The sequence below is a fragment of the Triticum urartu genome, chromosome 4A (assembly GCF_056163025.1).
Source record: "Triticum urartu cultivar PI428250 chromosome 4A, HENAU_Tu73, whole genome shotgun sequence".
Lineage (NCBI taxonomy): Eukaryota > Viridiplantae > Streptophyta > Magnoliopsida > Poales > Poaceae > Triticum > Triticum urartu.
In genome coordinates, this window is record NC_141876.1 from 153,148,286 (window position 1) to 153,162,314 (window position 14,029).

General features: G+C 53.9%; 1 protein-coding gene across 1 annotated transcript; it reads right to left on the reverse strand.

Annotated features, from left to right (window-relative positions):
- Positions 1-5,966: 5,966 nt before the first annotated feature.
- On the reverse strand, positions 5,967-7,034 carry LOC147975203 (uncharacterized). Its single transcript, XM_087519615.1, has 2 exons — positions 6,851-7,034; positions 5,967-6,754 (listed from the first exon to the last, which is right to left on the reverse strand). The coding sequence occupies exons 1-2, from the start codon at positions 6,891-6,893 to the stop codon at positions 5,967-5,969; spliced, it is 831 nt and encodes a 276-aa protein (XP_087375741.1). The 5' UTR covers positions 6,894-7,034.
- Positions 7,035-14,029: the final 6,995 nt, after the last annotated feature.

A 14,029-nucleotide genomic window follows, 5' to 3' on the forward strand; every position in this document is an offset into this window, starting at 1 on the left:
TGCCCGCCACCGGATCGACCATCTCCACCGGTCCCTGGCGCTAGAAGAGGAAGATGAATTGGGTCCGCCCTATTTCGGCCCCCGTATTCTAGATGAGCCCTTCCCCAAAGGGTTCACGCTCCCGAGAGGCATGCCCAAATACACCGGCTCCATGAAGCCGGAGGACTGACTGGTCGACTACTCCACAGCCGTCAGCATAACAAACGACAACAAGCGCGTTGCCGTGAAGTACGTTCCGCTCATGCTCCAGGGCACAGCCCGGACATGGCTGAACAGTCTGAAGCCCCGCAGCATCAACAGCTGGGTTGACTTCACCGAAGCCTTCATCCGCAACTTCACCAGCACGTATAAGCGGCCTCCCAAGCCTCGCCAGCTCTCCTTATGCGTACAAGGCCCCAACGAGTCGACCCGCGACTACCTCACGCGCTGGGCCGAGCTCCGCAACTCTTGCGAGGGCACGCACGAGGTGCAGGCTATCGAGTACTTCACCGCTGGATGCTGAGAGGGCACTCTTCTCAAGCACCGACTCCAATGCGACGAGCCGACGCCCTCGATGAGCTGCTGATCATAGCAGATAAATGTGCCACGGTCGACTCCTCCATGAAGGCAGAAATTCAAGTTGATGCGTCTGGCAAAGTAGCCCCTCAAGCTCCTCGAACCCCGACTGGCGACACCAGTCAGCGCCAGCAACCAAGCGACAACAAGCGCAAGGCCATGCAGCCAGCTTCCACAAGCCGGCAGGTGGCGACAGTCGAAGACCAACAGCTGGATGGGCAGCCTCCGTCCAACCGCCCGAAGGGCGGCAAGCCCAATTGGCTACCGCCTTTCTCATATGAGCAGATTCTTGACGCACCCTGCAAATTCCATAGTGGTGCGAAGCCATCCAACCATACCACTCAGAAATGCCATTGGCTCACCAGGATATCCAAGGGAGACGGCCTTCTGCCTCCTCCGTCTGTTGGGCAGCCGCCCCCTCCCCCTCAGCAGCCGGCCGTTCGACCAGTCGGAGCCATACAAGATGAATACCCCGAAGAGCACGGAGCTTACATCGTGTTCACCAGCGTGGCCGACGATAGGCACAGTAGATGACAACGACATCAATAAGTGAATGCAGTAGCATCGAAGACCCTCGAATTCATGCATTGTTCCGAGAAGCCCATCAACTGGAGCAGAGCCGACCAACCGGAGGTGATGCCCAATCCCGGTTCCTACGCCCTGGTTCTGGATGCCACCTTTGCCACTGATAGGCGAGCTGCTCAGTTTTCCCGAGTTCTGATAGATGGCGGCGGCAGCATCAACATTTTGTACAAAGATACCATGGAGAAGTTAGGAATCAGACAAAGACAGCTTCAGCTCAGTTGGACTGTATTCCATGGCATAGTTCCTGGCCTTTCCTGCTCACCAATCGGCAAGATCCAGATAGACGTCCTCTTTGGAGACAAGGATCACTTCCGACAAGAGCCAGTCTGGTTCGAGGTGGTGGACCTCGAGAGCACGTACCATGCGCTACTTGGCTGACCTGCACTGGCCAAGTTCATGGCGGTCCCCCACTACGCTTACCTAAAAATGAAGATGCCGAGTTCTAAGGGAATTCTGACCATAGCTGGGGACTACAAGAAGTTGTCCGCTTGTGCGGCTGAGAGCAGTCGGCTTGCCGAGTCCCTCATGATCGCGGCCGAGAAGCGGTTGCTTGACCGAGTTGTGGCAATGGCAGGCAAGCAGCCGGACATGCCACCCCACCGCAAGGAGTCGGAAGCCGAGGGCTCGTTCAAGCTGGCCAAGGAGATAAAGAAGATATCCTTGGACCCGGAGCACCCGGAGAAGTACGCTGTCATAGGTTCAAACCTCGACAGCAAATAGGAAGGCGAGCTCGTCGATTTCCTCCGTGAGAATCGGGACATCTTTGCATGGTCACCTAAAGACATGCCGGGTGTTCCGACGGATTTCGCCGAGCACAAGTTACATGTCCGGTCCGATGCCAAGCCAGTCAGGCAGCCCTTGCGCCGCCTGTCAGAGGAGAAGAGTCGTCGGAGAAGAGATAACCTGGCTGCTGGCAGCCGGTTTCATCATGGAAGTATTCTTTCCAGAGTGGCTGGCCAACCCAGTACTTGTGCTGAAGAAAAACAAGTAGTGGTGCATGTGTATTAATTACACCAGCCTCAACAAAGCCTGCCCCAAAGACCCGTTTGCTTTGCCAAGAATTGACCAAGTGATAGACTCCACAACCAGATGCGAGCTGCTGAGTTTCTTGGATGCATACTCAGGATATCACCAGATCATGCTGAACCCGGCCGACCGACTGAAGACCTCCTTCATCACGCCATTTGGAGCCTTCTGCTACTTAACTATGACGTTCAGCTTGAGGAATGCCGGCGCCACGTTTCAACGTTCCATGCAGAAGTGCCTCCTCAAACAACTCGGCAGAAACGCCCACGTTTACGTGGATGATGTCGTGGTGAAGACGGAGAAGCATGGAACACTGCTAGAAGACCTCAAAGAGACCTTTGAGAACCTACGCCGGTTTCAAATCAAGCTCAACCCAGAGAAATGCGTCTTTGGAGTACTAGTCGGCCAGCTTCTTGGATTCCTGGTCTCAGAGCGCGGCATAGAATGCAACCCTGTGAAGATCAAGGCCATCGAGAGGATGGGAGTACCCACCTGACTGCTGGATGTGCAGAAGTTCACCGACTGTTTGGCGTCCATCAGCCGTTTCATTAGTCGGCTGGGAGAGAAGGCTCTTCCCCTATACCAGCTCATGAAGAAGACCACTTTTTTCGAATGGAACGACAAGGCAGATGAAGCTTTTCTCCAGCTCAAGAAGATGTTGACTACTCCGCCTGTCCTGTCGGCTCCGACTCCTAAGGAGCCCATGCTCCTATACATCGCCCCCACCAGCCGAGTGGTCAGCACAGTCATAGTGGTAGAACGCAAGGAGGAAGGAAAGGCGCTACCAGTCCAGAGATCGGTGTATTACCTAAGTGAAGTGTTGTCAGCCTCCAAGCAAAACTACCCCCACTATCAGAAGATGTGCTACGACGTGCACTTTGCTGCCAAAAAATTGAAGCCGTACTTTCAAGAGCACCCAATCACTGTTATCTGCACTGCTCCACTCGCCGAGATCATTGGAAGCCGAGATGCCTCCGGTCGGGTGGCCAAATGGGCCATAGATTTGGCTCCCTACACCATCTACTACCAGCCTCGCACCACCATCAAGTCACAGGCGTTGGACGACTTCCTCATCGACTGGGCCGAGACCCAGTACCTGCCACCGGCGCTGGACTCCACCCATTGGCGGATGCACTTTGATGGTTCCAAGATGCGCACCGGTTTGGGAGTCGGCATTGTCCTCACCTCTCCCAAAGGCGACAAGCTCAGATATGTGCTGCAAATCCATTTTGCCACTTTGAAGAACGTCGCTGAATATGAGGCACTCATTCACGGGCTCTGACTTGGCAAAGAACTCGGCATTCGCCGGATCCTGTGCTATGGTAACTCTGACTTGGTGGTCCAGCAGTCGTCAGGCGACTAGGATGCCAAGGATGCAAACATGGCGAGCTATCGTTTCGTCGTACAACAACTCAGTGGATATTTTGATGGGTGCGAGTTTCTCCATGTGCCAAGAAACGACAATGAGCAAGCAGACGCCTTGGTGCGAATCGGCTCCACCCGTCAAGCAATACCGACCGGCGTCGCTCCACAACGCGTCCTCAAGCCGTCTGTCAAGCCATCGCCAGAGTCGGATTCTATCTTCGTGCCGACTCCTCCTGAAGCAGTCGGATCCGACTCAAGAGCTCCAACAGTCGGCATGGGAATTCTGGCAGGCAGCCCGGGGGGTGCGGCAGTCGCACCCGGCCCATGGACTTCAGAGCCCGGCCCGGGGACTGCAGCGGCTAGCCCGGGGACTACAGAGCCCGGTCCAGGGACTGCGGCAGTCGGCCCGGAGACTTCTTCGACCCAGCAAGCGGCAACCCACTCCAACATGCTGCCTCCCAGCCCAACCGCCCTCATGGGCCCAGCCCATCCTCAACTTCCTGGTAAACAAAGAGTTGCCGACTGATGAGATCTCGTCCAGGCAAGTGAAGCGCCGGGTAGCAGCATACACCATAGTCAACAGAGAGTTTGTGAGGCGCAGTGTCACCGGTGTCTACCAGCGCTGCATCAAGCTGGAGCAAGGCCAAGCAATCCTCAAAGATATACATCAAGGCGAATGCGGCCACCATGCGGCTTCAAGAGCACATGTCGCCAAGGCCTTCCGCCATGGTTTTTTCTGGCCAACTGCCCTGGAAGACGCCAAGAGCTTGGTCTAGAAATGCAAAGGGTGCCAGAAGTTTAGTTCAATGCCTCATCAGCCGGCTTCTGCACTCAAGACTATTCCCATAGCTTGGCCCTTTGCCATCTGGGGCCTGGATATGGTGGGACCATTCAAGACAGCAAGAGGTGGCTTGACTCATCTGCTTTTCGCGGTGGACAAGTTCACCAAGTGGATAGAAGCAAACCCAAACAAGAAGTTGAATGGTTCGACTACTGTGACTTTCATCTCCGACATCACCGTCCGGTACGGCATACCACATAGCATCATCACCAACAATGGCACGAACTTCGCCAAAGGTGCCTTGGCCCGTTTCGGCACGACGCATGGCATCCGACTGGACCTAGCATCCGTTGCCCATCCGCAGTCAAACGGCCAGGTGGAGCGAGCAAACGGCCTTATTTTGTCCGGCATCAAGCCCCGACTGGTCGAGCCTTTGGAACGGTCGGCCGGTTGCTTGCTCGACGAGCTGCCGGCCGTCCTTTGGAGTCTGCGCACAACTCCGAACAAGTCAACCGGCTTCACGCCCTTCTTCCTCGTCTACGGTGCCGAAGCCGTCATCCCAACGGACATAGAATTCGACTCCCCTCGAGTCACCATGTACACCGAGGAGGAGGCGGAAGAAGCTCGTCAAGACAGCGTCGATCTGCTGGAAGAGGGCCGGCTGTTGGCACTCAGCCGGTCCAGCATCTACCAGCAAAGCCTGCGCCGATACTACAACCGGAAGGTCAAGCCGAGATCTTTTCAAGAAGGAGACCTTGTGCTCCGGCTGATCCAGCGAACAGCCGGCCAGCATAAGATCTCAGCGCCTTGGGAAGGCCCCTTCATCATCAGCAAAGTGTTGGGCAACGACTCCTACTACCTGATCGATGCTCAGAAGCCTCGAGCACGCAAGAGGGACGACTGCGGCAAAGAGACGGAGCGGCCATGGAATGCAAATCTCCTTCGAAGATTTTACAGTTGATGCAGTATGTACCACACTACCTTTTGTATTAAAGTATGAAGACTTCGGGTCCGCACAGAAGAGCTCGGGGACTGCCCTCTTTCATCTATATGATAAGAATTATGCCTATGAGTATGTCATTTTCTTTATGCCGCTCGGCACCGGTTCCGACTAGTCGGCCCAGGGACTTGCCGCCTTGTACTATGAAGTGCTTCCTGCAGCTGGACAAGTAATGTGTTAACACTTAAGCCGTCTCCTGCCAGAAGCCACAGCTCGCAGAGCGACCGTCTGGGCAGAAAGGGTGTCCACATGAAAAATGGCTAAGGACACAAAGCACATGCATAGTCCAAGCCGGCTTCTCGTTTCACCAACCGGTTGCCAAACAGCCGGCCTGCCGGCTTCTACTTAACTTGCTAGAATGTTCTAATAACGGCTAAGTACTTGCCTTCCTAGAAGTAGCTAAGTACTTGACCTAGCCATAGTCCGCAGAGCGGCTGTTCGGCTGGCAAGACGGCAACCAAGGGAAGGCGTCAAAGGAAAAAGCCAAAGAGCAGCAAGCAAGAAAAGATAGAACTCGAAAACATATTTACATAACAAAGGCCCTTGGCCGATCTTCAAAACACAAGTTTAAGATACACCCCACGGGTGGAATTGTGCAAACTAACAAGTTCGTCGAGACTAATAGACAGGTAAAGCAAAAGATAAACTGACGGCCTAAGAAGCGGCAGAAGGGTTCGGTGGATCGGAGGAATCGGCGGCGCCAGTTGGTGGAGCGGCCGGCTGGTCAGTCTCTGCTTGGTCGCCTCCGGCGGTAGCCGGCTCGGATGGGTGTGGCTCGTTGCTTGAGGCGCGGTCGAGCTGGGGCTGGCCGCCCGCTCCGACCTCTGGCGCCTCCTCTTCGCCGTCCTCTTCCTCCTCACCCTCTTCCTCGCCGCTGGAGTCGATCACTTCCATCGAGTCCTCGCCGTCTTCCGGGTTCAGCCCGAACCACTCCGGCAACGCCTCGGTGCCGTCCTCAACCCGCTCCGGGACAAAGATGCTGGTGTCGGTGTACTCGGTGATTGACGCCGCGTGCTTGACGAGTTCATCTTCCACGACCACCAATTCCTCCTGAGCCTCCAGCCGGAACGTGGCTAGCTGGGCAAGACTCAGACCAGGGTACCACGCCTTGATGAACTCCAAGGCCCGGCATGCTCTAGCCTGGGCCGAGGAGCCCTTCCAGGCCTCAAGACGGCCGGCCGCCACCTCCAGCCAGTCGGCAGTCCGACTGGGAGTGCGCAGTGCCGGCATGTCAGGCCACAGGGCGGCGATCGCTTGGGCGCCAACACGCTGAAGCCGACGTAGCATCCGGTGAGCCGGCTGAAGACGGGCCTCGATGCTCAGGATCTGCTCATTAAGGGTTCGGGGGGCGTTGGCGGCGATCTGCGCACCGTCCGCCCTCCGTCCTTCGCGATCAGCTTCAATGGCCTGGTTGGTGGCATCCGAGTGACCAGGGAAGAAGTCTGCCAAGACAGAAAGCAAAAAGGCAAAGTTAAAGACGAGAAGCCAGCTTAACCTACAAGCCGGCAGCTCAAAGAAGGAAAAAGAGGGAAGCTCACCGTCGACTATGTCCTCGATCGCGTGAAAGCCAGAGGTTAGCATCGCCTCCTTGTCGGTCCAGGCGGAGCGCTCGATCGCAAACTCAGCAAGGAGTCTGGTCTCCTTGTCCTCCGTCTCATCCTGGGCCTTCTTGAGGAGCTCCTTCTGTTCCGCCAGTTGGGCGACAAGCCGGTCGCGCTCTTCAGCCAGCTTGCTGCAGTCCACCTCCTTGGCATGAAGCGCGGGATGGGCTTTGCCCAATTGCTGTTGAAGGATGGCGTTGGCCACTGCAAAAAGTAGAAAAAGAAAGAGACGACAACAGTCAGCAAAGAAAGATGAAGTTGTTAGGAAGATCCGGCCCGAGTGCTCAGCAGTCGGCCCGAATCTCGGGGACTACAGCTCACGGGTGCACCAGCACGCCTGTCGGTGTCAAAACCGACGGATCTCGGGTAGGGGGTCCCGAACTGTGCTTCTAAGGCGGATGGTAACATGAGGTAGGGGACACGATGTTTACCCAGGTTGGGGCCCTCTTGATGGAGGTAATACTCTACGTCCTGCTTGATTGTTCTTGATGATTTGAGTATTACAAGAGTTGATCTACGATGAGATCGTAGAGGCTAAACCCTAGAAGCTAGCCTATGGTATGATTGTATGTTGTCCTACAGACTAAACTCCCCGGTTTATATAGACACCGGAGGGGGCTAGTGTTACATAGAGTCGGTTACAAGGGAGGAGATCTACATATCCGTATTGCGTAGCTTGCTTTCCACGCGAAGGAGAGTCCCATCCGGAAATGGGACGAAGTCTTCAATCTTGTATCTTCATAGTCCAACAGTCCGGCCAAAGGATATAGTCCGGCTGTCCGGAGACCCCCTAATCCAGGACTCCCTCAGTAGCCCCTGAACCAGGCTTCAATGACGATGAGTCCGGCACGCAGTTTTGTCTTCGGCATTGCAAGGCGGGTTCCTCCTCCGAATACTCCATGGGAGATTTTGAACACAAGGATAGTGTGTGGTTCTGCAAAACAAGTTCCACATACCACCGTAGAGAGAATAATATTTCCACAAACCTAACCTGCTGACACGTTTAGCAACATAACATCATGTCATGGCCCAGTCATTATTCGAACCGTTTTTCTCACCGGCACTGCACATATCGTGAAGTGATTTTCTTGACACGTCTTGTCAAAGTAGAGATCGTGTCCCCCTATCACGGGTGAGGGAGTCCTGGATTAGGGGGTCTCCGGACAGCCGGACTATCTCCATAGGCCGGACTGTTAGACTATGAAGATACAAGATTGAAGACTTCGTCTCGTGTCCGGATGGGACTCTACTTGGCGTGGAAGGCAAGCTAGGCAATACGTATATGGATATCTCCTCCTTTGTAACTGACCTTGTGTAACCCTAACCCTCTTCGGTGTCTATATAAACCGAAGGGTTTTAGTCCGTAGGACGTACAATCACAACATACAATCATACCATAGGCTAGCTTCTAGGGTTTAGCCTCTCTGATCTCGTGGTGGATGTACTCTTGTAACACCCATATCATCAATATTAATCAAGCAGCACGTAGGGTTTTACCTCCATCAAGAGGGCCCAAACCTGGGTAAAACTTCGTGTCCCTTGCCTCCTATTACCATCCGGCCTAGACGCATAGTTCGGGACCCCCTACCCGAGATCCGTCTGTTTTGACACCGACATTGGTGATTTCATTGAGAGTTCCTCTGTGTCGTCGCCGTTAGGCTTGATGGCTCCTACTACCATCGGTAGCGATGCGGTCCAGGGTGAGACTTTTCTCCCCGGACAGATCTTCGTATTCGGCGGCTTTGCACTGCGGGCTAATTCGCTTGGCCATCTGGAGCAGATTGAAAGCTACGCCCCTAGCCATCAGGTCAGATTTGGAAGTTTGAATTACATGGCCAACATCCGCGGGGACTTGATCTTCGACGGATTCGAGCCACAGCCGGGCGCGCCGCACTGTCGCGATGGGTATGACCTAGCTCTGCCACTGGACGGTACCCTAGATGCAGCACCCGCATCAGCTCCGACCCTTAGCTCGGAGCCAACCGCGCCAATTGAGGACGGGTGGCTAGACACCGCCTCAGGGGCTGCAGTTTCGACGGCGATCGAGCCAAACACCAGCATAATCCTCTATGAAGCCCGTGACTCCAAGGTGCCGGACTCTCTCCCGGACCCCAAACCATCCGCGCCCCTGCCAATCGAATCCGATTGGGCGCCGATCATGGAATTCACCGCCGCGGATATCTTTCAGCACTCGCCCCTCGGCGACATTCTGAATTCACTAAGGTCTCTCTCTTTGTCAGGAGAGCCCTGGCCAGATTATGGCCAACAGGATTGGGATGCGGACGACGAAGAAATTCGACGCCCACCCACCACCCACTTTCTAGCCACTGTCGATGATTTAACCGACATGCTCAACTTCGACTCTGAAGACATCGAAAGTATGGACGACGATGTAGGAGACGAACATGAACCAGCACCTATAGGGCACTGGAAAGCCACCTTGTCGTATGACATATACATGGTGGATACAACCAATGAAGGCAATGGCGACGAGATAGCGGAGGATGACCCCTCCAAGAAGCAACCCAAGCGCCGACGTCAGCAGCGCCGCTCTAAGTCCCGCCAAAGCAAAAGTGGTGATACCGGCACATGAGATAATAACACTCCGGATAGCGCCGAAGACAACAACAATCCCCTCCAGCAAGATTTAGAACAGGAGGATGGAGGAGCCAGCTCTCCTGAGAGAGCGGCTGGCGGAGAGGAGGAGGATGACAATTACATGCCCCCCTCCAAAGACGAGGCAAGCCTCGGCGACGATGAATTCGCTGTACCAGAGGATCCCGTCAAACAAGAGCGCTTCAAGAGCAGGCTTATGGCCATGGCAAATAGCCTGAAGAAAAAGCAGCAGCAGCTTCAAGCTGATCAAGATCTGCTAGCAGACAAATGGACTGAAGTCCTCGCAGCCGAGGAATATAAACTCGAGCGCCCCTCCAAGAGTTACCCAAGGCGCAGGTTACTACCCCGACTGGAGGAAGAAGCGGATGATATGGCTGATCGGCCACCTCACGGCCGCGATAGAGAGACATTCCGGCCAAAAGCTCAGCCTCCACCCAACGCCATCCAAATAAAAAGGCATGGGGAGATACGCCAGACCTGCGAGACATATTGGAGGACAAAGCAAAGCATCCAAGATCGATCTACGGATCACGAGGGCGCACCACTCCCCGAGACGGTAAACGTTATGCTGGATACAGTAAAAGCAAATCCGGTCGGGCCGAACACAGCGGGCAAGACCCATTCGAGCTACGTCGCGATATAGCCCAATACAGAGGCGCCGCACACCCCTTATGCTTCACAGACAAAGTAATGGAACATCAATTCCCAGAAGGTTTCAAACCTGTAAACATTGAATCGTACGACGGCACCACAGATCCCGCAGTATGGATTGAGGACTTCCTCCTCCACATCCACATGGCCCGCGGTGATGACTTACATGCCATCAAATACCTCCCACTAAAACTCAAAGGACCAGCGCGGCATTGGCTTAATAGCTTGCAAGCGGACTCCATTAGTTGTTGGGAAGATCTGGAAGGCGCATTCCTCGACAACTTTCAGGGCACTTATGTGCGACCACCAGACGCCGATGACTTGAGCCACATAATTCAGCAGCCAGAAGAGTCGGCCAGGCAATTCTGGACTCGGTTCCTTACAAAGAAAAATCAAATCGTTGACTCTCCGGATGTGGAGGCCTTAGCGGCTTTCAAGTATAACATCCGAGACGAGTGGCTAGCCCGGCACCTTGGTCAGGAAAAGCCAAAATCTATGGCAGCTCTCACGACGCTCATGACCCGCTTTTGTGCGGGAGAAGACTGCTGGTTGGCTCGCAGCAATAACATATCAAAGAACCATGGTACCTCAGATACCAAGGACGGCAATAGCGGGTCACGTCGCAACAAGCATAAGCGCTGCATTAACAGCGAAAGTACTGAGGATACGACAGTCAATGCCGGATTCAAAGGCTCTAAACCCCGTCAGCGGAAAAAGCCATTCAAACAAAGTACGCCGGGTCCGTCCAGCTTGGACCATATACTCGATCGCTCGTGTCAAATACATGGCACCCCAGACAAGACAACCAATCATACCAATAGGGATTATTGGGTGTTCAAGCAGGCTGGCAAGTTAATTGCCGAAAACAAGGACAAGGGGCCGCATAGCGATGATGAGGAAGAACCCCGACAGCGGCGCACTGGAGGACAGAAGAGGTTTCCCCCGCAAGTGCGGACGGTGAACATGATATACGCAACCCACATCCCCAAGAGGGAGTGGAAGCGTGCGCTCAGGGACGTATATGCGTTGGAGCCAGTCGCCCCAAAGTTCAACCCTTGGTCCTCCTGTCCGATCACCTTCGATCGCAGGGACCACCCTACTAGTATCCGTCATGGCAGACTCGCCGCACTAGTCCTAGACCCAACCATCAACGGATTTCACCTCACTCAAGTCCTTATGGATGGCGGCGGCAGCCTGAACCTGCTTTATCAGGACACAGTGCGCAAAATGGGTATAGACCCCTCAAGGATCAAACCCACAAAAACGACCTTTAAAGGCGTCATTCCAGGCGTAGAGGCCCACTTCACAGGCTCAATTACTCTGGAAGTGGTCTTAGGATCCCCGGATAACTTCCGAAGCGAAGAGTTAATCTTCGATATAGTCCCGTTCCGTAGTGGTTATCACGCGCTGCTCGGACAAACCACATTTGCTAGATTCAATTCGATACCACATTATGCATACCTCAAGCTCAAGATGCCAGGACCTCGCGGAGTTATTACGGTCAATGGAAACACAGAGCGCTCTCTCCGAACAGAGGAGCACACTGCGTCCCTTGCAGCAGAAGTGCAAAGCAGCCTCTCAAGGCAATCTACCAGTTTGGTGTTTCAAAGCCCGAACACCTTCAAGCGTGCTCGGGGCAATCAGCAGACAGACCGCCTGGCGCGATCTGAGCATGCGTAGCAATACGGCGGCCACCCCAATCCCATCCCAACGGCGTTATTCATGCCACGCGTACATAATTACGCATTAAAAATACCATGGGCACAGGTGGGGAGACGGGCACAACTGCGACATGTCCCAAAACGCGGCCTAAACCGCACTAGGGGCTTCCCATTTGGTTATTTTCCTTTTTCTTTCAGGACGTTAATCTCTAGAAACATTGTCCGGCAGCTCTATTGCTGAACACATGATACAGCAACCAAGGAGGCAGACAACTACGTTATATAACGGAATTCCCAGGTTGATTACAGATTTCATATCATTCCGATCAGCTCGCCCTTGGAAGGGACATAGTCCTACTCTTTTGCTTATCGCACCATCTGTATCATTCTGCTTTAACACATTTTTTTTAATAAACAATGCATGACATTACGACTATTATTGCATTATATATATATATGTATCTATGTGTTCATTAAACAACGCCTTGCAACCATACACGCTGGTACGACCAAAGCACCAGGGGCTGACGTACCCACAATATGGTGTGAAAAGTCCGAACACTTTCACAAGTGCGGCACCCCGAACTTATATCATTATATGCATCAGCTCCGAATCATGTCTTTGGTCAAATGTTGGGTTTGCCCGACTCCTATGTTTTGGTACCTTACATTCCGCTCAATCGGCTAAGGTAGCGCTAGGAGAACTACTTCGATTGTGCCCCAGTTTTGCCGGGCTGAGCACCTCAGTAGAGAAAGCTAAAACTGACTGTCATGATAAGGCGAGAGACTGGTCACTATTCGGCGAGGTTTTTCGAGTCCCTAAAGACTTATGCCGCTTTGGATGAGGGGCTGGCTCCGTCCGGCTTACAGGCGTGTATCGTGCCCCAATTTCGGCCTTCCGAATACCAGGGGCTTCGCCGAAATTTAAAATTATATAATTCTATGGCTAAGTGAGAGTGATAAAGCATCTTTAGTCCGGTTGCCTTGTTCGTTGTGCTGAACACCTCCCTCGAAGGACCCAAACATGGGAACAAGAGTGCTCAGGTTTATCCCGAACACCCCAGCACTAGTGGCATGGGGGTAGAAGCCGAGGACTAGCCATCTCTTAGATTGGATAAACAGCCAAATAGAAGGTAATATTTTAAATTCTAACAAGCGTTGCATAGCGAACATGATACAAGTTTTCATACATATAGGACAAGACGAGCAAGTCTCATTCAAATATTACATTTTGCGAACACTCATCCGCGATAAGACGGGCACCCGGCAGTACACCCTCATAGTACATCTCGGGGTGGCGGTGCTCCTTGCCCTCTGGTGGCCCATCCTTGATCAGCTTCACGGCGTCTAGCTTGACCCACTGCATTTTTACACGGGCAAAAGCCCGGCGTGCACCTTCTATGCAGACGGATCGCTTGACGACCTCCAGCCGGGGGCAGGCATCCACAAGCCGCCTCACCAGGCCGAAAAAGCTGTTCGGAAGGGCGTCGCCAGGCCACAACCGGACTATGAAGCCCTTCATGGCCTGATCGGCCGCCTTATTTAGCTCGGCCATCTGCTTCAGCTGGTCGCTCATTGGCACCGGATGTTCGGCCTCAGCATACTGAGACCAGAACAGCTTCTCCATCGAGCTTCCGTCCTCGGCCTGGTAGAATTGTGCGGCATCGGACACACTGTGGGGCAAATCTGTGAATGCTCCTGAAGAGCTCCGTATTCGGGTAAGTAATCGGTAATTCACCTTTACATGCTTGCTTTGCATATAGAAAGCCTTACCCGCCGCTATCTTCTTCATCGCGTCGATCTCCTTAAGGGCCTTCTGGGCCTCGGCCTTGGCACTCTTCGCGCTCTCACGGGCCGCGGCAAGCTCAGACTCTCGTGTCTTCAAGTCAAGCTCCAACGCCTCGTGCTTCATCACGAGAGCCTGGAGCTCTTTCTGCACCTCGCCCACCCAAGCCTCGTGCCTCTCTCGCTCGGTGCGCTCCTTGGCTGCTGTATCTTCGGCCTTGGTGAGCGCTTGCTTCAGGTTCGCCACCTCGGTCATGGCCCCTGGCAAAACATACAACAATCCTGTCATTTTGCAATCGCGCCCTTTTTTATATACACATATCTATAGACGGGGTGTTACTTACCCTCGTTCTCCTTGAGCTGCCTCTTGACAAGGCCGAGCTCTTTCTTGGACCCATCGAGG